This window comes from Urtica dioica, chromosome 3, assembly GCF_054948205.1.
Source record: "Urtica dioica subsp. dioica isolate 48M chromosome 3, U.dioica_male_clone48M_v1_H2, whole genome shotgun sequence".
Lineage (NCBI taxonomy): Eukaryota > Viridiplantae > Streptophyta > Magnoliopsida > Rosales > Urticaceae > Urtica > Urtica dioica.
This window is the reverse complement of record NC_142758.1, coordinates 48,701,559-48,725,351: the sequence shown is the minus strand read 5'-3', so window position 1 is coordinate 48,725,351 and position 23,793 is coordinate 48,701,559. Positions and strand designations below refer to the sequence as shown.

At 38.6% G+C, this 23,793-nt stretch overlaps 3 protein-coding genes across 3 annotated transcripts; 1 reads left to right on the top strand and 2 right to left on the bottom strand.

The window, feature by feature from the left end:
- Window positions 1-2,344: 2,344 nt before the first annotated feature.
- LOC149403398 (protein FAR-RED ELONGATED HYPOCOTYL 3-like) lies at window positions 2,345-3,778 on the bottom strand. The gene is made up of 2 exons (XM_089609958.1): window positions 3,018-3,778; window positions 2,345-2,928 (listed from the first exon to the last, which is right to left on the bottom strand). The coding sequence occupies exons 1-2, from the start codon at window positions 3,753-3,755 to the stop codon at window positions 2,467-2,469; spliced, it is 1,200 nt and encodes a 399-aa protein (XP_089466084.1). The 5' UTR covers window positions 3,756-3,778; the 3' UTR covers window positions 2,345-2,466.
- Window positions 3,779-7,720: 3,942 nt separating this feature from the next.
- Window positions 7,721-9,792, bottom strand: LOC149403397 (uncharacterized). The gene is made up of 5 exons (XM_089608092.1): window positions 9,481-9,792; window positions 9,224-9,384; window positions 9,057-9,137; window positions 8,142-8,265; window positions 7,721-8,052 (listed from the first exon to the last, which is right to left on the bottom strand). The coding sequence occupies exons 1-5, from the start codon at window positions 9,607-9,609 to the stop codon at window positions 8,008-8,010; spliced, it is 540 nt and encodes a 179-aa protein (XP_089464218.1). The 5' UTR covers window positions 9,610-9,792; the 3' UTR covers window positions 7,721-8,007.
- Window positions 9,793-18,726: 8,934 nt separating this feature from the next.
- Window positions 18,727-21,425, top strand: LOC149403396 (D-3-phosphoglycerate dehydrogenase 1, chloroplastic-like). The gene is made up of 5 exons (XM_089609024.1): window positions 18,727-19,334; window positions 19,414-19,790; window positions 19,882-19,992; window positions 20,092-20,187; window positions 20,479-21,425. Exons 1-5 carry the CDS (start codon window positions 18,815-18,817, stop codon window positions 21,148-21,150), a joined length of 1,776 nt encoding a protein of 591 aa, XP_089465150.1. The 5' UTR covers window positions 18,727-18,814; the 3' UTR covers window positions 21,151-21,425.
- The last annotated feature ends 2,368 nt before the right edge of the window (window positions 21,426-23,793 follow it).

The window sequence follows — 23,793 nt, the reverse complement described above, 5'->3', positions numbered from 1 at the left end:
TTGGAGAACAAAGAAGCCGAGAAAAATGATGAAGATCAGCCATCTATTGGAGGCCAATGTAAAGAAGATGATCTGCAGAAGAAAAAAGATGATAGTGAAGATGACGAAGACGGTGGGAGAGGTCCTGAAGATGAAGGGCCAAAAGAAGTAGACAGGAACCAAATGCACGCTGATGGCGGCGAGGACCAGACCCAAGCCGGCGAGGACCAGGCCCGAGCTGAAGAGACCCAGGAGTCTAAAACGCCTGTGCGACGTCCAGAGGCGGCTGATGAGGTCTGTTCCTCGTTGTTGAAGATGCCTGGAAAGCTCATAATGATTTCATCATCTGATGAAAAGCCTACTCGCCATAGGAGGGCGCCAGCGGTCTTCACACCGACACCCGCGCCGGCTGTGTTTACGAGGTTCACACGACCACTTCGGCCACCGTCAGTCTATCCATTCTCCTACCCTAAAGACGAGATTTCTGTGGGAGATATTGCAGCAATGGCTAAATGGATTAAAGTTGGTCTTAAATCGAATCACAAAAATGCGTAAGTATCTTTCTCCTTCTTACATATATTGTCTGGTAATTTTAAATAAAAATGAGATCTAATACTTGTGATTTTTCAGCAGTCCGAAGTACAAGTCACCAGAAGAAGATTTATCTCCCTCGTTCCATTTTACGGTGGTTGAGATTACATCGAAGACGTGGTTTTACTCTTTGTGGACCCCGGTTGAGTGGCTTACGGGAGAGGTACGTCCGCTCAACCAGGTTTTTTAGAGCCAGGGATGACAAACACCACTGCACTTCGTGACGTTTTTTGTTTTTTGTTTGCGTCCATTTCACCGTTAGACTCTTTCGAACAATATTATCAGTTTGATCTGAGGTAAATATTTAAGGTCGGATAAATATGAGGATTCCTTACCTAACTTTTGTACGTAAATGCTAAAATAAATTTTCTTACCTAACTTCCAAAGTTAGTTGTTCAGTAATTTAATTGCTATTAATGCCATTTATTGATATTAAATATCCATATCCCAATTACCAAGTCGGTCAAAACAACGAAAGATATCATGGTTCATGAAAATGGCTCGAACTTCGTGACTTCTATGTCACGAAAATGGAATTTGTATCTGTTACAAAACACAATACATAATCCAATACAACGCATACACACATAAATCTGTTACCTTGAAATCTGTTTACATCATACACACATATATTACAGCAAACATCATAATAACCAACAACACAATAATCAATCTCAGCCTCCGATTTGCTCGACAGTGATGCTCAATATCCAACTGCAACTGGTCAATTCTTCTCAACAATCCTGGAATGATTTTCTTTGCTCTTTCAGAAACTTCAGGATCAACCCATTGAAAAAAACCACACCCACCCTCTGCCTGAAAATCACCAATTATAGCCTCAAAAATCAGGTATTTGTTTCTTGTATTAGAGCATATATGAGTTCTGGTTGTATTCAAACAGGATACAATATCCGGGCTAGCTGCAAAGTGGACAACTGCAAGTCCAATATTAACCAAATACCTTTGGGACGAAAAACCCAAATACCCAAAAATCCAAACCACTCTCAGAATAGGATTTTAATCAATTTCAACCAAACATTCAAAATCAAAATCCTTACCGTCGTCACGTGGCAATTTCTGAACCTCCTACCGGGATTTTCCTTGGTCCATGACGTCCTCTCGACCCATTGCACGCCGCATTTACACAGAAATTCACCTGGAGAGTCTCTCATCGTCGTCGAGTCTCTCGTCGTTGTCGAGTCTATGCGTTCGTGCTTCGTGTGCGAAGAATAAGAGTGTTGCGATGAAGAAGCGCGGTTCACTGCCATTCTCAAGTTGAAACCTCACCGGCGATGAAGATAGATCAGACGAGAGACAGCAAAAGAGATCTGGGTCGAATTTGGGGATTTAGGGTTTCAAATAATTCTCAATTGTTTTATACGTACAAATGGTTTAAAGAGGTTTTAAAATAAAATAAAATAAAATGCTTTAAGCCCCTTGATGTCGTGACTTCTCTGTCACTAAAATGATGATATCGTGACTTCTCTGTCACGAAACAATTGAATGTCGTGATTTCTATTTCATGAAAAATGATGATTTCGTGACTTCCCTGTCACGAAACAATTGGATGTCGTGACTTCTATGTCATGAAAAATGATGATGTCGTGACTTCGCTGTCACGAAATAATTGGATGTCGTGACTTATATGTCATGAAAAATGATGATTTCGTGACGTCTCTGTCACGAAAAAATTTGATGTCGTGACTTCTATGTCACGAAGAATTGTTATTTCGTGACTTCTCTGTCAGTGAGAAATTGTTTAATGGGACTAAAACGTCACGAATGAGAAATATAAAAATCCATAACAAACATAACAAACTAAGTGAGAAATAAAGTAAAGTACAAATCCAAATTGGTACATCAAATAAAAAGTTTTAAAAAAAGGAACAATCGAGCTCATGTTCGGGGTCGGCTATGGTGGGTCGGGATCGCGTTGCGACATGTGGCTCGATTATGTCCTACTCCACCACAGCGACTGCATTTATTCCTTCTATCCTCATCCCCTTCCCATTGAGAGGGTATTCTTTTCTTTTTCGGTCTTCCGGCGGCACGAGCCGCAACATGAGGTGGATTTACTATTTTTTGCGTGACTTCCTCTGGAAAATTCCACGACTCCTCGCTGCCAATTGGATGAATTACACCTGCATAACAACTTCTCCAATATTCGGTGGTGTAGTAATTTGATATGTACTTCTCAACTGCGAAGTTTCGAACACCGCAAGCCGCAATGCCGTGGGGACAGATAAAGTTGTCAGTTTGAAAGACACGGCAACTACATGTCTTCTCTCTCAAATTTACAGCCCACTTTTGCCCCTCTCTATCAACGACTTCAAACTCGTACACCGATGATGGACGCACCTGTTCCGCACCCAATACCATTTTGTTTACGGGTTATAATAAAAAAACATCTTATAAAAAAAATTAAAAATTGAATGCCTATCACGTACCCCCAGTCCAGTAGATTTAGCGTGGTATTCTTCAAGTTTTTTATTCGCGTCAACGCAAAGGATCGTCAATGTTCCCAACGCTTTTTCTCTACGTTCGTAAAACCATTTACTCATTCTCTCCCGGAGAAAATCAAATAGCTTGGCAATAGGGAACTCTCTCGGTTTGACATTCATTGCATTCAGCGACTCGGCATTGTTTGATGTCATTATTGAGTACCTCTTCTCCGTGTAGAAACTACGAGCCCATTTTTCGTAGCCTACGTCGTTCTGAAGATACGCTCGGACTCTTGGATCTTCCTCATCTATCATAAGCATATACTTTTCAAACTCTGCATACGTGTATGCCTTTGCTGCAGCATAGAACGTCCAATTCACCTCTTTTGATAGACCTTTGATTTGGTTCTTCACGTTCTTCAAAAGATGAAACATGCAATAACCATGGTCTGAGTTAGTGAAAACCTTTTTCACACTGTTAATGATTCCCGCGTTCCTGTCAGACACTATGACCTGATGTGACCTCTCCCCGATTGCTTCCTTTAACCTTGTCAAGAAGTAAACCCACGATTCAGTAGATTCTGAATCACCAGCGCCGAATGCGAGGGGGTAAACTTGTTCATTCGCATCCATACCACATGCTGAAAACAGTGTGCCTTTATAGTAACTCTTCAAAAAAGTGCCGTCGATGATAACTACGGGCCGTAGATACTTCCACCCCCTTTTCCAAGCACTAAACGACATGAAGAAGTATTTGAAACGGTGGGATCGAGGAGTTGTGACAAGGTCGAATGACGAACTTGGATTGTTAGTCGACCACATGTACATGAATTTAGGCAGAGATCTATACGATGCATCATCGGTGCCAAACAATGATGATAGTGCCGCCTGTCTTGACCTCCATGCTTTTTTGTAGGACATGTCCACTCCAAAATCTTGTTGCATGTAGGACATGATGTCTTTGGGTTTGCATGGTGAACATGAGGGATCGATGTACCTGTGTTTCATAGTCTCGCCTACAAATGTGGACGTAGCCTGAGGATGTTCTCCTTGTCTGAATTGTGTAGCACACGTGTGCTCAGAATCATACCTGCAAGAATGTAAGAGCAATGTTAATTTCGGGTCACCACGATAATATCAATGTATAAATAAGTAATAAGTCACCTCCTCACTTCAAAGATCTCGGATGTAGTCTTTTTTACTCCACGAACAGACCACGCGCATGAGTCATCTCGACAAACAACATGGATATACCGTTTGTTAGAAGTCTTCGTCTTGAACGTAAAATGTTTCGTGATTGCTAACATGCATAAATGTTTCTTCAGAGTTGCTTTGTTGGCGTACAATCCTCCTTTGACTAGTCTCAGCGGAGAGTGCATATCTGACACATCAAGGTCAGGATGCATATTTTGGTTATCCGTGGAAGGCGTATCGCATTGACTCGTCCTCCTCGTTCTAGAGCAAGGCGTACTAAACCGTTTTGGAGTGCCTGAGCGCGGAGGGGTCTGCCATGGTGTGCCTGAATGACTCTGATTCGGGTCGGGGATCTCGGGAGAACTAGCCTCCGACTTAGGAGAACTAGCCTCCGACTTAGGAGAACTAGCCTGAATGTCCGCTTGTGCTGGTTGACCGGTGGTCGGAGTTGAACCAACGCCTGAGTCCGAAACCAACGGCTCTTGCTTCAATGGCTCCATATCTACTACCAAACTAAATTTGGATCTGTCCGGTTTCTCCTTCCGAAGATGCAAGTAACATTTCAAACTTAGGTCGGAGTCAATACTTACTGGGGGTACCGACCCTTCTGTCTCATAAGAAACACGGAGGACTTGATTTTTAGGTGAGCGATTGAGCGTGGCATACAATAGCTGCATAAACACCTCGTACGTTGCTTTTGCCGGTATTAAGATTCCCACTGCACACCCAGGGCCAGCCTCGTATCGTTCATGTTTCACCCATCTACCGCTATGCTTGACGAAGGTATGAATGTCTTTCATAACTGCAAATAGTGGAGATAAAGTCACATTAAATTATTTTCTCATAAAACTTTATTATATGCGCAGATATATAGTAAGCACTTGAATCCATATTATATAATATCGTTCATGTTTGTCATTGCAGACTTTAGTTTCGTGACAATAGTGTCACGAAATAATTTAATTTCGTGACAATAGTGTCACGAAATAATTTAATATCGTGACAATAGTGTCACGAAACTAAAGTCTGCAATGACAAAATATGGAGTCATGCTGAAGCTTTCGTGACTAGGGGTGTCACGAAATAATTTAATTTCGTGACAATAGTGTCACGAAATAATTTCGTTTTGTGACTATATTGTCACGAAATATGGAGTCATGCTGAAGCTTTCGTGACTATGGGTGTCACGAAATAATTTAGTTTCGTGACAGTCACGAAATAATTTCGTTTTGTGACTATATTGTCACGAAAATATTGAGTCATGCTGAATCTTTCGTGACAACGTTGGTCACAAACACTGTAACGAAATGGCTATGTATGAGGGAGCTTACCGGAATAAAGAGCGAAAAGAGTGTCAATGTGGGAGCTTGCTGCGCCGGAAAGGGCAGAGAGAGACGGCGGCGAAGGTGGGTGGCCTTGGAAGACGACGGACGGCGCGAACTAAGAGAGAGAGGAGGGATGGCCGTCAAGTTTGAGAGAGAGGACGGACGCCGGCTGAGATCCAGACACCCCGACGACAATGGGACACGACGCCAATGGAGGTGATGCGACGGAGACAATGGAGGAGATGAAACAAGTGCAGTGGATAAGAAGATGAAGCCGAAATGAAAAGAAAGGAGAGATTGAGAGTAGGGTTTAGTTTTTAGGATTCTTAAAAAAAAAAATAAATAGAAAATAAATAAGGGTATAATGGTAATTACATAAATAGAAATAAATGAAGAGGTCCTATTGCTGACCTTTTAAAAAAAACGTCCAAAAAAGTCATTTGCCCTCTATTTACTCCTAGTTTTGGAAAACTCCCTTATTTTTAGCCTCATTACGCTCCTGAATGATGAGCTTTTATTTGACCAATATATATATGCCTGATTCACACTCTCAATGACTAAGAGTAATAGTTAATACAAATACATATCCATATAAACAACAAAAACATAAATATTTGCATTTTAGTCAACGTTTCGTGTATACCCATAAATATTTTGTAAATAGTTAAAAATATGACGTAACTAACGTTATTTGCATATATTTATTATAAATTTACTCTGCGTAAATAGATTTATGTTATTATTTACCAAAAATTAATGAAACATTGACTATTTAGACATTTTTAAAGTTTCATATAACTAGATAGTCACTGACCCTATCACTTAGTGTTGCGAAGAACTAGATGCTGGAGTAAAATGTTCAACTAGGTCACTAAAATTGGACGTTGCACATTAATTATTGTCCTGTGGAATTATCCTTTTCTTTCTTATCCCTATATTGCGAATTATTTATGGAATTTGTTCTATAAAATGTTCAGATTCCTCGTCACTTATTAAGCTATTTATTATTATTACTTTCTTCTTCGTCAAACAGAAATGGTAGAAACTAGAAACATGTCTAGATTTTATAGGATGTCCTTATTATTACCTATCACGATTGTCATGGAAACCTCAGATGTTATTCTCATCTAACACCCAAAAAAAAAAAATTGAAATCTCGCTGCCTTGGATTTCAGGTAGATAGACATTACATATAGTATCTGGGGTTATTTACTATTAGAAAATACCACAACTTAATCCTTTTTCTTTTTTAAATAATACGCGACTAGTATTTAGGCGTATGTGAATGTGATAACTTTGAATTGACAAACCAACTACATGTACCAATCACTTCATTAAGCAAATTAAAAAATAAATAAAATATAAGCTAATCTTTGTGACAACTCTTTTCTTTCTCGTCGTTTTTATTTTGTTTGTTAAGGAATATGACATTGTTTCTCGTTGAAACTTGAAACATAACAATGTTAAAAAAAAACGGTGTAATGGAAGATAGGAAACCAAAAATGAAATTTAAATGAAAGACCTATGCTTGGAAGTTGGAACACTATTGCCCAGTATTTAGTCCCTTGTTGACTTTTAAGGAAATGGATTGAACGAAGCATTTGTCATGAAGAAACTTTTTTTCTTTTCCCTGTTCCATGTTTTCAAAATATGACAAAAATTTCAATGTAACGTAAGACTTGTGACAAAGTCGCACAAGATAATGAAACAAAAACGCACAACAGTGCATAGCATAAAACAAGCCACAAACAAACAAAAAGTACACACCAATAAATACATTGGTAATATGTCCAAATTCAGAGAGGATATTGTAAATTTGTAACGTGTATTTCAATTTCATGAGTATTATTTAACATATTTTTTTTTAATATAATTTTCTTAACTTAATATCCTTCTCTAAGCCCTGTCAACCCACACAAAACTCCCCAAAAGACAGAACTAGTTTGATCTTAAATCAAACTTCTATGTGAAGAAGCAAAAGCACATTTCTGCCAATAAGAGATCTTATGAATAATTATAAATCTAAAAAGCTTACCTTTCACTAACCAAACCCATCCCTCGGGCATTGACGAGAACCAAAAAGATAAATCACGTAAACAGCCTATAAAAAATCAGGATTAACCGATGAGAAGAAACTAAACTATCAACACTTTTAACTTCTTCGACCCCCGCTGATATGCACTATTCCGATAGTTCATAGTCTAAGACATTATATCGGTCTTTCGTTTTTTTGGTAAAAAATATAATAAAGATAACACGAGAAACCGCCTTCAAAACGAGCTGCAATAATTAACAGCATGTAGTTCAGAGTACAAATGCTGTGAATATCCTTGATAAAAAATATTAAGAAACTGAAAATGTGCTCGGCGGAAAATACCTCGCATATATAACTTCACGACCCTTACCGATTTGTCTCACACAATATGTGTACTTTGAATATGTCAGCCGAGGAAAGAGGCAACATTTTCAATAACTTTTCACTGGCCTCGGGTTTGAAGAAGCCTCTTCCTTTCATACTCGATCTACACAAAAAGCTCAAACCGTCAATGAAGCTCACAACGATAAGAACACTTTTTTTTTAATCTTGTTCAATATTTATCATCTCTCTCACCACTTTCTTGACCCGCTCATTGGCCGCGGGAGTTCCTCCGCGGACAGTTTCGGAGAGATAAGGACTGCTTACACGAACCTCGTTCATCACGACTATGACAGTCTTGTCCCAGCGAACGGGAAGCCTGTGTTTGATCAATCAATAAACTGGTCGGTCGAAATATATGTCTGGTGATCTGATTCTAAAACTTCGTCTTAAGACATTTCATAGAAGGCGTGATGATAGTGAATGAAAGCGTGAAATCAAAGCGAATGTGATCGTTCATCGTTCAAGCAGTATTAACAATCTCTGCTTTTTTAATTTCTGGTTTAAAAGGCAGTAGATTTAACACAGGTAATGACATAAATTACCGACAAACACACCAAAAACACTTCTTGTACTCTTAAGTTTCTTAACCCAGTCAGTCAATTCTCGCTTCCTTTCCAACCCTAGACATTTCACAACTCTGCTTTTTTAATCAAAGCGAATGTGATCGTTCATCGTTCAAGCAGTATTAACAATCTCTGCTTTTTTTAATTTCTGGTTTGAAAGGCAGTAGATTTAACACAGGCAACGACATAAATTACCGACAAACACACCAAAAACACTTCTTGTACTCTTTAAGTTTCTTAACCCAGTCAGTCAATTCTCGCTTCCTTTCCAACCCTAGACATTTCACAACTGTCGCAGCCATTTTCATATTCCTTACAAGCAGCAATAAAGAAAAATCTAATTATTGGATCATATCTGTATAGAGAATCCATTTGTGGCACTAGTTTTAGTGTCCTGTACAATAGTTACCACTAAAAACAATCTTATATGTCGAAATTACTCTCATCACTCACTTTCAACTCTCCCTAGCTTCTCTCTCTAACATTGCACAAACTAAAGATTGGGTTCATAGAAATGAAGAAGAATAGAAAGAAGAACTCTTACGTTTTAGACAGTGCATCGAAAATGCTCTGAGCTTCGGAGGTAACACCGACGCCGATTCTCTCCGCCTCCGTCTCCGCTTGTCTGCGATCAAAATCGAACTCAAACAAAACACATACGAAAATGCAAACCAAAGGCAATAGTAAAAAATATAAAATAAAAAAAATTACCGAATCGCCAATTCTTCTTTGGCGTGAAGAGCGTTGAGATCGAGATAACACTTCTTATCATCGATCGGATCTTCGTCTTGGCTCAGGAAAGCAAGCTCTTTGATGTAATTCACCTTCAAGAGCCTAATGTTCCGTCTCGGACCTGATTTATCGCTCTCTTGTACGGATTCGCGAAATCAAAAGTCAAGGAAGAAAAAAAAAACTTACAAATAAATAATGAACTGAAATTATTTCTAGGGCTTGAGAATTAGGATATGAAGAACGAGAATGTTGGAGAGCCGATCGAAAGCGACGACGTGAGCTCGAAACTCGTCGCCGAATGTGGTCTTGAAGGAGAGGAAGCAACCGACGGCAAAGTCCTCTGGGCTTGAGTTGAAAGCTTCCATACCTGTCAATGGAGTTTTAAGAGAGAGAGAGAGAGAGAAAGCGAAAGTCTTCTTCTTCTTCTTCCTTTTTTTTCGTAGTTCGAATTTGGGTTTTGAAGAACGAATCTTCTTTGGGACTTCTGATTCAGGCTATTACGCGCCTTCTTCGGTTCTTCTTCTTCTCGGTTAATTTGTGGCGATCGATCTTTCGAAATGGTTTGGTTTTGGGTTTATGGGCTTCAAAAGATTGGTTTAAATGGGCTTTGGCTTGGGATGGGCTATTATATAAGGCCCAATACTTATTACTGGGGGAATTGCCAAAACTAGGAGTGATTTTGGGGCACTTTACCAAAATCTATCAAAACAAAAAATTTACCATACATTTACCATACGACTATTCATTTGAAAATGTATTAGGCTATTACCATTCAGCCCCTATAATCCTATTTCCCTCTATTTTTGTTTTTTTTTCCCTCCTTCGGCAACCCCCCAAACGATGTCCCTTCACATTCATATTCTCTTTTTTTTTTCTTTTCCCCAGTTCTCTCTCTTCTTTCTTCACGACGACCACCAAGCAATATCAGACATTGCAGAACCACCACACATCAACGGCGACCACCACCAGCCCCAAAGGTATTTCCTTCTTCTTATGTGCATGTACCTTCTCTTCCCATTCTCTTATGTTCTCATTTGCTAACCCCTCAACCACGACAAAAAAAAAAACACGCCGAAAAGACGTTGTCTTTCGTCACGATTTCAAAACCAAGAAACACTTTCAAACCCTAAAAAGAAATGAAGAAGAAAAGCCCTTTGAAAAAGCATGCAAAATCTAGAAATCCTAAAAAATCGACATCCATTGACGTTTCTCCACCACATCGGAGTTCTAGGGTTGGGTATTCATCAAACAAGCCTGAAACATCGAAGAAGGTTTCATCAGACATTCCCAAATCATTCTGGTCCAAGCGCAAGGCTCCATCCTTGAAGAATTCCAGTGAAAAACGTTTTAAACCAACAAATGTAGAGGAAGATATCTCGAATGGGGATGCTAACGCTTATGTCATCGCGCCTTGCCCAAAACAGCCGCCTTCGGTAAGGTTTTGAATTTTCAATCTATTATTTTGTTCTTCTGGTGTTATTTGCAATTACGGTTATTCAAATCTGATGTGTGTGCTTAAGAATGACTATGTTTTAGGTTTATTTTGATTCTGATGTGTTTGGTGCAGGTGGTTTGGTGTATAGAAAATCTTAGGAGCTTTACATGATTAGTTCGTCATGAGTCACAAAACATTGATAGATTTGCAGGATTATGGTGTAGCTAAATATGGAAAGGTTTGAAGTATTAATGACATGCATGTCACTAAATCTTCAAACCTAGTTCTAGGTTTAGTGTCACTGTTGTAACTTAATTCTTCCAACATGTGAATATTTAGTGAAGCTTTGTAATTATTTCACTAGAAGTAGTTAAATGTTTGTAACTAATTCACTGGAATTAGTTACAAACTTGTCACTAATTAAGTTGTCACTCAACCATAAAGATTAGTGACAACTTAGTAACTAATTCTCGAGTATTACTATTAGTTACAAATTGTAGCTAATTCAGTGAAAAAAGGGACAAACATGTAACTAAATAATTATTGGTTTGTATACTAACAGTGCCAAATACCTTCTTGTTTGATGTTTAGGGGTGGATGAGGTACGTTCCAGAGGAAACAATCATTCAGATCAACTTTAACTTCCATGGGGATGTGGCGACGTTTAAAAATATCGTAGATATGTCGGCCTCTGAGTTAGAGTTGTTCAGAGAGACGTGTTATCAGTATTTTCTGGATATGCCCTTAATAACTCGGTTCCCAAAGATCCTCGACAACCTTATGATGAGGACCGGGTACATCGAGGGAGTGTCTCCATCGAACGAGAAATTGCTAATCGAGATCGGGGGATTGCCTAGAGAGTTTACAAGGCCACATTTCAGTGAAATTACAGGCTTGAAGATTGACGATTTGTACAACAATAAGGATTACAAGTACAAGAACGTACATTGCCGAAAAAAGGCATGTACGTGGAGACCTTCAAGAATGGGGCACTTGCCACCCATGTCAACTTTGCCGCTCTAATTGAGTCCAGCAAAGGGTAGGAGGATGATCAGAAAAGAGTCTGCTTTATTCTTCTCGACTTCCTCTACAACGTGCTCATCCCGGCTCAACCAACAATAGCCATGCTGACTCAGTCTTATATAAAGATTGTTGATGACCCATATGCAATCAACTACTTTTCCCGGTGAAATGTTGTTTGAGACCACTTCATGGACACCGTGAAGTCATTCGTTACCAAAGTAGGGGCAAAAATCTGTCGAAGACGAGGACGGTGCATCTTGAAGCGTTTCTATTGCTGCTGCAAGTCTGGGTGTACGAGTGCATACCCAAAATAATGTCAATGATTTATGAAATATCATGAATGACGCAGCAAGACCATTGATTCTTCGATGGTCATCTTCGTCCAAAGTTTCAGAGTCTGCCATCCAAGCCATACGGTTGCACGAGGTAGCTTAGTAAAAAATTTAAAAGGATTTCAATGTTATACATGAGTTAGCCTGGTATAATAATTATTGTTATTACCCTAGTCGAATTCAAACTCATGGCTGTGATGTGGTCGAGCCCCCCTAACCTCGGCGCCTCCTTCTAAGAAGTCTAGACTTATGTAGTCAGGAAGCTCATCCTTAAAGCACGAGGTAAAGTAATAGCAGATTCATTTTTTAATGGTGTCATTCGAGTTGATTAGTTACATACTTGTAACTAAGTATAAAAGATTTAGTGACAAGTTCGTCACTAATTTTTACTTGTCACTAATTTTTTGATATTTAGTTACAAGTATGTAACTAAGTCCAGTGATTTAGTTACATACTTGTAACTAATCAAAGTGAATTAGTTACAGGTTTGAGACATGTTAGTAATGACTATTAATTACTGATTTTTAGGAGTGATTTGAGAGGCTAGAAAAAGAGCTAAGGGACTTCAGTTTGAGTTCGCCGCCGTTTGGAAAGACCTGTGTACCGATATCCACAGCCTAAAGTCCAACATGAAACATGTATTGGGCACGCTTAATTTACTCACAGCAAACAAGGCGGCAAAGCAAAAAAATTCTAGGGGAACAAGCTGAAATAAATTCCGAGGAAAGAAGGAAAAGAGAAACCGTTGAAGAAGAGATATTGATGAAAGAAAAAGAAGAGTTAGTTTTAGAGAGATAGAAAGAGAGAGTTTGAAAAAAAAAAAAAAAAAGTGTGAACGAAGAACGAATGGCAATAAGTGAGGGAAGGAAAAAGAAACTGTATTTGATAAGTGACCAAAGTGAGACCGCATTTAGTGGTAAGTGGGGAGGGGGTTATAAAACTTTGAACTCATCATTTTCTTCTCCGTATTTATTTATTTAATTTTTTTTTTGTCAATTCCGCTAAAATGAATTTGTTTTTCTTTTTTAGGTTCCGGATATCTATTTATTTAAAAAGAAGGGCATGCATTTGTTAAGGTTCTATGTATGTTTTTCAAACATGTTTTACAATTCATATAATTTGTACTCAAGTTGATAATTTATTATGAAACGTTATCATACTGGTAATCGTAGTTTGGTTTAGAATAGCATTGTCTTGTCTAAAAAAAGTCCTTACAGAAAAAAAAAATCTTAATCTATTTACATTTTTAGTGGTTATAATATTTAAAAAAAATGTTACAAATTATAAACTATAAACTTTACTTTAAAATATAAAAATGTCGCAAAGAAGATATTATGACATCGTTAGAAAGTTGTTAATTTTGAATTTAACGACATTTATTTATTGTCATTGAAGGCATAATTCACGACATTTTATATGTAAATGTCGTAAAATGTTTCCATATTACACTTTTCTATGACATTTTTTTGTTAAGTGTTGCTAAACATAACGTAAGCCGACATTTAATTATAAATGTCATTAAATAAGTGTGGAGAAAAGTAATTTTTATTGTAGTGCTTATAACTGCGTGAGTCACATTGCTCTTAGCACTTTTTTTGTTGTTGCTACTCCTTGAGTTATTTCTTTTGTTTCGTGTATTGAGCTTAAAAATACGATTATTTGCTAATATGACAAACGATCATATATTAGTAAGGTTTGTAAGTAGCTTCGCTTGAACGGTTATATATAGATTTGTTATGAGATGTTCATTTATTTGTATAGCGCTTGTAAACACTTGTATGAACTTAGGTGTTACACTAACTTATTGTGCGCAATTTTTATAAATAATTGGCTGCATAGCCATCTTAAACATTAGCAATTTGGTTTTAGCCAACCTTTCGTTAATGTCCCGTAAATAGCCATCTTGCTTACGTAACAGCTTATTAATTGAATTAGTTGTACATTTTTGCCCTTACGCTATTTTAATTAGGCAGTTTTTTTTTTTAAATTTCGAATCAAATATTAAAACCGAATAGGGAAGTTTTCAAATTTGAAATTTGAATTTTCCAGCAGATTTGGAAAGTTCTCAGCCCATTAATTGTTATGTATTTGAAAATTTTAGTGTTGATTTTAGGTAATTAGTTTCTATTTTCGTTGCAATTCATTATGGATAAAATCTGTAAATATATTCTTCATTTATTGATATTATTTTGTCTTCCATATATTCATAATTTCCAAAATTTCCGTGCCCAAAATATTTTCAAATTTTTTTTTCAGTGTATTTACACGAATATACTGTAAATATGCTTCGTATTTACAATGAATATACTGTAAATAAGCTTCGTATTTACAATGAATATACTGTAAATAAGCTTCGTATTTACAATGAATATACTGTAATAAGCTTCGTATTTACCACTCGGCCAAAACTCAAAATCAAAGACACGGCCAAATACTTTCATGAAGCCACAACCCACATTCAATGTACAATTTCGAGCATCCAATCATATTAATCAGCCATAATCAAGCATCAAAGAACATCAAAACCACGGAATTCCTCTTGAGAACTCAAACCCTCAAATCAATCTTCAATACTCTAATTTTCGAAATCAATTTGGGTAAACAAAACCTCACATTGTTTCTGCTAGAATTGAACTCTCCAGCGCACTTCCACCTATTCTCCGGTGTCTCTTCGTCGGCGGCGCGCTCGGCGGCGCGCTCGGCGGCGCGCTCGGCGGCTCGCGGCGGTCGCGCGCGGCGGCGCTCGGTCTCAGCGGGATGGCGCGCGCGAGGAAGAGAAGCTCGGGCTCGGGCTGGTGCTTGTGGCCGCGCGCAGAAGAGAAGAAGGAGAAGAAGACGGCGGCGCTCGGTCTCAGCGGGATGGCGCGCGCGAGGGCTCGGGCTGGTGCTGGTGGCCGCGCGCAGAAGAGAAGAAGGAGAAGAAGACGATGTTTGGTCCGAGCGCAGAAGAAAAGGAGAAGAAGGAGAAGAAGATTGCGTGTATCTGTGGTTTAATTACAGAGTTTAATGATGCCCCTCTAAAATTGCGGCAGTTATTATCCGAAGATATTGCTTTTAATGATTTTAATTTTCGTGAAGTTAATGGGCGGGAACGGTTGAGAGGTTATTTTGGTATTTTTATCTATGTAAATAAATTGAGCTGGCTATTAACACGAAATTAACCAAATGTTGGCTAAATCCAAAACTGTCTAAACTGGGAGGCTATTTAGCTATATAACCCTTATTTTTAACACACATATTATTAAACTTGTCACAAAATATTGGATATTTTGACGAGTTTGTCATAAAATTTGAATTTTGTGCAAAGTTTACAAACTTTTTTGACAAATTTAATTATAGTCGTGGAGACATATAATATATTAATAGTTTAATACTTATGTTCAATTCCCTTAAAATTAAACTATATTGGTAAATATCAAAAGTTTAGGTACTTAGTTGACATAAGATTTGACTCACTTAACCATAAACTACGTGGAATATGAATGAGAATGTGAATGAGAATGGTAATAGAATGAGAATGAAAAGCTAGTATGTTGTTTGGTAATTATTTTTAATCAATTAAAAATAAGAATGGAATGAGATGGTAATTGACAAAAATAACCCGACTTTATCGTCCCCAAAGTTCAAAGGCCCTCTGGTTCGAATGTCTGCAAGCCATGAAATGCAGTCTGGTCAGAGACGCCCGTAAGGTGTTCGACGGAATGCCTGAGAGAAGCATGGTGTCGTGGAACACCATGATTGGGTCGCTGGCGAAGAGTGGCGATGAGAGAGAAGCCCTCGGACTGTTCTCGCGTATGCACAGAGAGAGCCGAAGGTTCAGCGAGTTCACGGTCTCGAGCGTCCTCTGCGCCTGCGCCGGAAAAGCCTCGGTCTCCGAGTGAGCTGTTGGCCTTCGCCCACTCCACGAAGCCGGCCGGGGACGACGGCTAGTCGGCGGCGTGGATAGAGTGAGGTCCGCCGGAGTTCAGGTCCAACGCCATTGCTATGGTTTTTTGGTTCCGTTGTGTTTAAAGATTGACTAGGGTTTAATAAAGGCGGATTGCGAGGGCGGCGGTCGGAGACGGCGTCGTCGGTGGAGGCGGTCCAGGAGGTGGCCGAGGTCGAGATCTGCCATCAACATATCTGGGTTTGGTATTTTGAAGTTGAAAGTTTTTAATTTTTTAAGTAAACAAAATAATAAAGATTTAGGGATAAATTTGGAAAAATAATTGATTACATAATGGAATGGTTCATTCTCCCCAATATATGAGGAATGAAAATGGAGTAATGAAGATTCTATAGAATGATGATTACCTTAAAAAAAATTAAACCAAACAAAGCAATCCAATTTTTTTGAAATGGATTCCATTCCATTCCTTCATTTTACGGTGAACCAAACATGCCCTAAGATCTTGATCACCGGAGAAAGGCCATTAAAAATTTAAATAAATTATGCAACTTGCACAATATTTTATTATATTATATCATATACGCTCTTTCCTACTTTTCAAGTTCACTTCAACAACCGCAACCTATTCAATTCAAACTTTTGTACTGAATGTCATCAAGCCTCGGTGAAGTAACGTGTAACCTTAATTGTTTCGTGAAATTACGCTTGAACTTTAGATAATTAACTATTAATATAATCTAAGCAAAAAAATCGAATCACGATTCAATTTTGGACACAAACACTCATGTCACCAACCCCCAAAAGAACAGAGGTGGGTCCCGGAACAAATGGCTGATTCTGTATTGATACGTAAAGTAATTATATATACACTCACTCAGTAGCCTACATATTGATATTTGATATTAGTCCATTTCACACGCGCAAATTTACGAGCGTGACTTTGCGACAACTCGGTTGGTGAAAGATATTCATTTATTAATGGGACCTTTATTAATTCAGCTATATTAAACTCTTTTTAGAATGATGACTAACTATCACGTCTCATTTTAATCCTTGATATATATATATATATATATATATATATATATATATATATATATTCTAGATTAATAAAATACATACACAAATATTTTAGATTAATAAAATACACATTAACTACAAAGAGTCCTAAATCTCGCCCTTTAGAAGTTCAGTTATTTATTATCTTATAAAATATTTCTCAGATAATAATACTCTCTACATTTTTCTAGTTGACATATCTGCCACGCGAGTCCTCTTTATTGAAATTAGCACTGATCGTCTCTGTCTTATGTGTCATTGATGAGTAACCCCGTTTTCATTACTTAGTCGGCCTACTCATACAGATTATGTGTTGAGATGGTAGGATATCTTCTTCGAGTTTTCCAGTGTTCACAAATCTTGCTGAGTCTATTTCCAATCTTGCAAGTCCACGCGGCTTGAGGGTCAGAGGTTACTCAGTGGCTTGTGACGAGGAATCTAGATTTCTATGGTGCCATATCATTGAGGTCCGAGTGCCTAAATGACTGGCGACTACGTCCTCTAGCTTTTCAATTTCTCCCATCGTCAATGTGACAATTTATCTTTATCTTTAGTTTCATTTATGTTTCTTTGTATGAGTTGCAGTTAGTAATTGTCCTGAAATGAAAATGAGAAGCATAAGACAAACAGATAAGAACAAAGAAGAGAGATATCTATTCGGTTTTATGGAAATGATGTAAATATTGTGACTTTTGTAGCCTTTATCTAATACAAAACCTCGAGCAATTTTTATATGATCGATTATGATTTACAAGTTAGTGCTGATTGAATGAGAAATTCATGTTTAAAGTGTGTTAGAAAACATAAAAAAATTATGAATAAAAAACAAATGTGTTATGAATAGAATTAACATGCAAAAGTCACACATATAGAATAACTAGGTGGATTTTTGTAATGCTTATATAAATTTTCATTAACTAATAGTTTGAGTCCTTAAACCATCTTCAATGCTAAATTCTAAAACTACAAATTTAGAGTTTTTATCTTCTAATAGGTTGGTGTGGTATAATTGGAGAAAAATAAATTTGGTGTAAAAATTACATCAAATTTAGTGTTAAATTATGCCAAATTTATTGTTAACATTGGAGATACTTAGAGTGATATAAGTTGGTAAAAGGGTTGCAATGCACACAAGCATGGTTCAAGAATACGCCTGTAAAAGATTGTCGGCATCTCTCGTTCATACATATAATTATGTAAAAATACCAAAATTATGTTTCACTACCGCTCGCTATACATATAATTTTAATGATATTTTATATATATAAATAAAAAAAGACTTCTACTCACAAAACACTGTTCAATGAACAGGTTTTTTTTTAATTATAGAAATAAAAAAAATAACAAGAGATTGCACTCGGAACATAAGTAGTGTTCATTCGTACCGATTTTTTTATTTTTATTTTTTATCATAAAAATAAAAATATTTCTAAAAAAATTTAAATATATTTATAGACATGTCTGTATATATTTTTTCTTCGAACGGATATACTGCTTGTAATTCTAATAACGTTACGGTACTATTTAAAAAAAAAATTGATATATTTTTTCAAATACTCGAGTATATTTTAATTTTTTTTAAAATATTTTATGTAGATCGAAATATTCGATGTAATGTAATTTGGAACCCGTGGAATTCCAGTAATGCGGGAAAATATTTGGTCTGAAATTATTCATACATGCATATAGGTTTAGATTTTGAGTGCATTTACGGGTAAAGAAAAAGCCCTCACACAAAACTTTCCTATAAATAAGACTCTTAAACTAACTCATCAGTGAACAACAAACACTCTCTCTCTCTCTCTCCTCTTTCAAATCAAATCTCAGCCGCCATGGCAACCACCGCATCGGCTCCCCAAACTCTACGCCTCAGAACCCTATCTCTCTCCTCCAAGCCGTCGCTTCCCTCCGCGTTCTCCGTCTCGCTCCGCCGCCGAGAGCCCCTCCGGCGCCGCGTCCTCGTCGTCTCGGCCGGAAAGCCGACCATCCTCGTGGCGGAGAAGCTCGGCGAGGCTGGGATTAGCCTCCTCAAGGACTTCGCGAATGTGGACTGCTCGTACAACCTCACTCCCGAGGAGCTTTGCACCAAGATCTCGCTCTGCGACGCCCTAATCGTCCGGAGCGGGACCAAGGTCAGCCGAGAGGTGTTCGAATCTTCCGGCGGGAGGCTCAGGGTCGTCGGCCGAGCCGGAGTAGGGATCGACAACGTGGATCTGTCCGCCGCCACCGAGCACGGATGTCTGGTGGTCAACGCGCCGACGGCCAACACCATCGCCGCCGCGGAGCACGGGATCGCGCTCTTGGCCGCCATGGCCAGAAATGTCGCGCAAGCCGACGCTTCTCTCAAGGCCGGTTAGTCAATCGTGTTTTTACAAAAATTAAGATCTGTGATTTCTCAATTCTCATGATGTTATTTGCAATATCGCCACAGGCAAATGGGAGAGGAACAAGTACGTTGGGGTTTCACTCGTTGGGAAAACTCTGGCTGTGATGGGCTTCGGAAAAGTCGGGTCCGAAGTTGCTCGGAGAGCGAAAGGGCTCGGAATGCACGTGATCGCCCACGACCCGTACGCCCCGGCGGACCGTGCCCGAGCCATCGGAGTCGAGCTCGTGAGCTTCGACGAAGCCATATCCAAGGCTGATTTCATCTCCCTCCACATGCCTCTCACTCCCGCCACCAACAAGGTCCTCAACGACGTCACCTTCGCCAAGATGAAGAGAGGGGTCCGCATCGTCAACGTCGCCCGCGGAGGCGTCATCGACGAGGACGCTCTCGTCAAGGCGCTCGATTCCGGAATCGTCGCGCAGGTAATCAATCAAACAAACAAAAACACGTTCCCTGGATTCGTGATTCGATTTTTGTTATTCTCACGGCTCTGCTTCGTGTGTTCGTGTTCAGGCCGCGCTTGACGTCTTCACTGTAGAGCCGCCGGCTAAGGACAGCAAGCTGATCATGCACGAGAGGGTCACCGCAACTCCTCACCTGGGTGCTAGTACTATGGAAGCACAAGTAAATACATATACATATATATTTATATCCAATTATGAATACTCGTTGTTTAGGGTATGTTCTATGTATCTCATTATCGATTATGGATCGTGACGACAGGAAGGAGTGGCCATCGAAATCGCCGAAGCTGTTGTCGGAGCGCTTCAGGGAGAGCTCGCTGCCACCGCAGTCAATGCCCCGATGGTCTCGGCCGAGGTAACCCCTTTATAATAGGAAAATTAAACAAAAAAATAGTCATTTAAAGTTTCAAATTTTTCAGCAAATTAGCCAAAGTTAGGTTGTCAATTTTTTTTTTTAGACTAGGATTAATTTTTTTTTACAATTATTACAAGCAATTTATCACTTTCAAAGATATTAATCCCATGATTAATTTTGTTTTTGAAACCTGATTACTGCACATTTTGACTATTCTTTGGCTATTTAGCAAATCCTTAACTTTAAATCGGCTATTTAGCCATATCATCCTTAACTTTTATGATCCCTCAGGTTCTGTCGGAGCTGAAGCCTTATGTCGAGCTCGCGGAGAAGCTCGGAAGATTGGCGGTGCAGTTGGTGACCGGAGGGAGCGGCGTGAAGAACGTGAAAGTGAGCTACGCCTCGGCCAGAGCGCCCGACGACCTCGACACGAGGCTGCTTCGGGCCATGATCACGAAGGGCCTCGTCGAGCCGATCTCGAGCGTGTTCGTGAACTTGGTCAACGCGGACTTCACCGCGAAGCAGAGAGGGCTGAGGATCACCGAGGAGCGGGTGCTTCAGGACGGCTCGCCCGAGAACCCCCTCGACTACATCCAGGTCCAGATCGCCCACGTGGAGTCCAAATTCGCGAGCGCGATGTCGGAGACCGGGGAGATCAAGGTGGAGGGACGGGTCAAGGACGGGATTCCTCACCTGACCCGGGTCGGGTCGTTCGAGGTCGACGTGAGCCTCGAGGGGAACATCATTCTGTGCAGGCAGGTCGACCAGCCCGGGATGATCGGGACCGTCGGAAGCATATTGGGAGAGGAGAACGTGAACGTGAGCTTCATGAGCGTGGGTCGGATCGCTCCCAGAAAGCAGGCCGTCATGGCCATCGGAGTCGACGATCACCCCAGCAGCGGAGTCTTGCAGAGGATCGGCGACGTCCCCGCGATCCAGGAATTCGTCTTCCTCAAGCTCTAGGGACGTTCTTCTGACTCGTTCCCGTTATTATTATTATTATTATTATTATTATTATTTTGTTGGGGGCTTTGCCCACATTTTGGTTAGGGTTTAGATCTGCGGAATGAATAATTGAGCATTTGCTAGTTAGTTTGTTTGTGATATTGTATGGTCTATGGACCCTTTTTCTCTGCAAACCATTCTTCTCGGGGTCACTCCTATTTATTTACCGTTTCTTCATCATATTCATATTGATGAATAAAGAACTCGTTGCGACTCTTTTTCAGCTGCGAAAATTGCGTTCTTCTTATTGATTTTTTTTTCTTATTACTATTGACATTGTAATTGAAGCTAGTGAATTGGCCTGGTAGCTTGATTCAGAGTGTGAACCCGGAGGGAATAGGTATTTCGGCCACACTAGTTGGTGACGAGAAATGGAGATTATGAACGGCGAAATATGCAGTGATTCCAGTGGCATAACCTGCAAATGCGAAATTTGACACCCTGTGTGGCCTTTTAATTTACCTTTCCGAAGTACCAAAAGAAAATCCACCTTTTCCATTCCCATAAACGCGACTCCACCAATCACGAGCGTCGAGCATCCGGTGCCACCGCAAAACTTGAAATCTTGGGGATTTTAGGTCAGATCATACATCTCCATCGTTGAAGCCACCAGAGGAAGGTTGTCGATGATTGTTGGTGATTCGCTAATTCTCGAAGAATCTCAGCTGCTTCCAGGCTAGGGAAAGAAAAAAAACAGCCGCTTGAAACAATGTACTTTTGCAAGTTTCACAATTGTTATCTAAAATCCTGCAACTAATATACTCAAATGACTAATGCACTGTAAAATACGAATTGCTAAATGGCTCGGTTCCCAACTCGAGACATGAAACAATCTCTTCGATTACACTTGTCTACGACTAAAGAAAATAACATTACTAAACTCTAATAACCACTCTAATTACTTAATTCATTCGTACTAAAATAGAATAAAAGAAACAAATCTTGTTTTTTGTCAGACTAGATTACTCTTTTAAAAAGGTTTGTTTGTCCTATTCCTTACCTGCTAACAGACAATAGGATTCCGAGGAAGAAAAGCGCTCCTTGGGTGTCGATCCGTGAAAATGAGCTACGCTTCCGCCAGAGCATCGGATGATCTTGACACAAGGCTGCTCCGTGTCATGATCACAAAAGGTCTCATCGAGCCGATCTCCAAACGAATCTTTGAAGATTTATTGACATTCATGTCAATAAATCTTCAAGCGAATATCCAGATTTTTCAAATGAAAAAAAAAAAAAAATTCTTCAAACAGTTCTATGAGAACAAAAGTGACGTCGTGAGGATTCAGCAACTAAAAAAAAAACAGCCACTCATGTGAGAGAGAGAGAGAGAGAGAGAGAGAGAGAGAGAGAGAGAAGAAGAAGAAGAAGAAAATGGTTAAAAATGTAAACTGTGTAAGACCAATAATTTAAGCTTTTTATGATGTCTTGGTCTGCCTTTTTAGTTTGCAATAAAATGAAATGAACTCTGTAAAAGACCAAGAGAACATTTATGTTTCGTTTTAATCTGTTTCAAAGATATTACTCTTTAGAATTCAAAAGGACGATGATGTGGTTGGTATCTGTCAATTATTTCTTCATTCGATCTGTATTTAATTTAGTTAATATTAGAAAAATGTCTAAAACGTGTGTTTCATTACTCACACTCTATGGAGGATAATGGTCATTTCTATTCGAAGCATGTTTAAAGTCTGAGATTGAGAAATTGCAATAAGTACTACATCAAATATTACATTTTAAGACGTAAAAACATCTTTACTTCAAAACGTTTTGTGACATTCTAAATAATGACATCTATCTGCGTGTATTAAAAAAAGTCCACGTTTTAATTTACTTTAGGAACGTCTCAACATCATTAAGACAAAACGAATCCAGTTTTTTTTTTTTTTTTTTTTTTTTAACTGTTTCAAACATGTTACTCTTTAGAATTCCTGGGAGTGGGTATTCAAAAGGACAATGAAGTCGTTGGTATCTATCAAAAACGGTTCTAGAAAATTTTCATTTTTAAACTTTATTTATGTCATTTTTCCAATAAAATATCAACGAGTTTTGTTTTGAACATGTTCCTTGCTAATTTTATGATGATATTGTATCGAGTTTGTATACTCAAAAATAAAAATCAAATGACAAAGACGGAGCCAAATAATATTTCAAGGGCGTCTAGTGTCAAATATAAAATTTAGGGAGGCTAAATATCAAAATAAATTTTATAAGAAAAACTAAAAATAATTTTTTTAGAGATATAAAAATTGAATTTCAAATCAATTAAAAAATTATTTTATCCTAAAATTTTAATATATTTATGAATTTTAAAGATATTTGTAAACATTAATTTTAACTTTTATTGGATAAATAATAAAATAAAAAATGAGTCAATTAGATTAGTAACCTAATAACCCACCAACCGAATTTAATTAAATTAACTAAACAGTTATCATTAAATGTACCGTTTTCAACTTTTCAGTATTTGACGTTACAAATATATGAAACTTAAAATTGACAATCACCATCCACAATAACAAAGAGGCCCACGTGCCAAATAACAAACATCTTCTCATCTCTCAATCAGTGCTTCCATTCTTCTCTCCATAAAAATCTTTCCCA

What these genes read in the sequence shown, in the direction of transcription:
- LOC149403397 (XM_089608092.1), bottom strand. Translation starts at nt 9,609, where the DNA reads ATGGAAGCTTTCAACTCAAGCCCAGAGGACTTTGCCGTCGGTTGCTTC. An exon ending in TCTCCAACATTCTCGTTCTT is followed by an intron (nt 9,385 to 9,480) that starts CATATCCTAATT and finishes CGCGAATCCGTA; the next exon opens with CAAGAGAGCGATAAATCAGG. An exon ending in TTCGATGCACTGTCTAAAAC is followed by an intron (nt 8,266 to 9,056) that starts GTAAGAGTTCTT and finishes GATCAAACACAG; the next exon opens with GCTTCCCGTTCGCTGGGACA.
- LOC149403398 (XM_089609958.1), bottom strand. Translation starts at nt 3,755, where the DNA reads ATGTCGTTTAGTGCTTGGAAAAGGGGGTGGAAGTATCTACGGCCCGTA. An exon ending in CTAAATCTACTGGACTGGGG is followed by an intron (nt 2,929 to 3,017) that starts GTACGTGATAGG and finishes GGTGCGGAACAG; the next exon opens with GTGCGTCCATCATCGGTGTA.
- LOC149403396 (XM_089609024.1), top strand. Translation starts at nt 18,815, where the DNA reads ATGGCAACCACCGCATCGGCTCCCCAAACTCTACGCCTCAGAACCCTA. An exon ending in ATTCCGGAATCGTCGCGCAG is followed by an intron (nt 19,791 to 19,881) that starts GTAATCAATCAA and finishes GTTCGTGTTCAG; the next exon opens with GCCGCGCTTGACGTCTTCAC. An exon ending in CCCCGATGGTCTCGGCCGAG is followed by an intron (nt 20,188 to 20,478) that starts GTAACCCCTTTA and finishes ATGATCCCTCAG; the next exon opens with GTTCTGTCGGAGCTGAAGCC.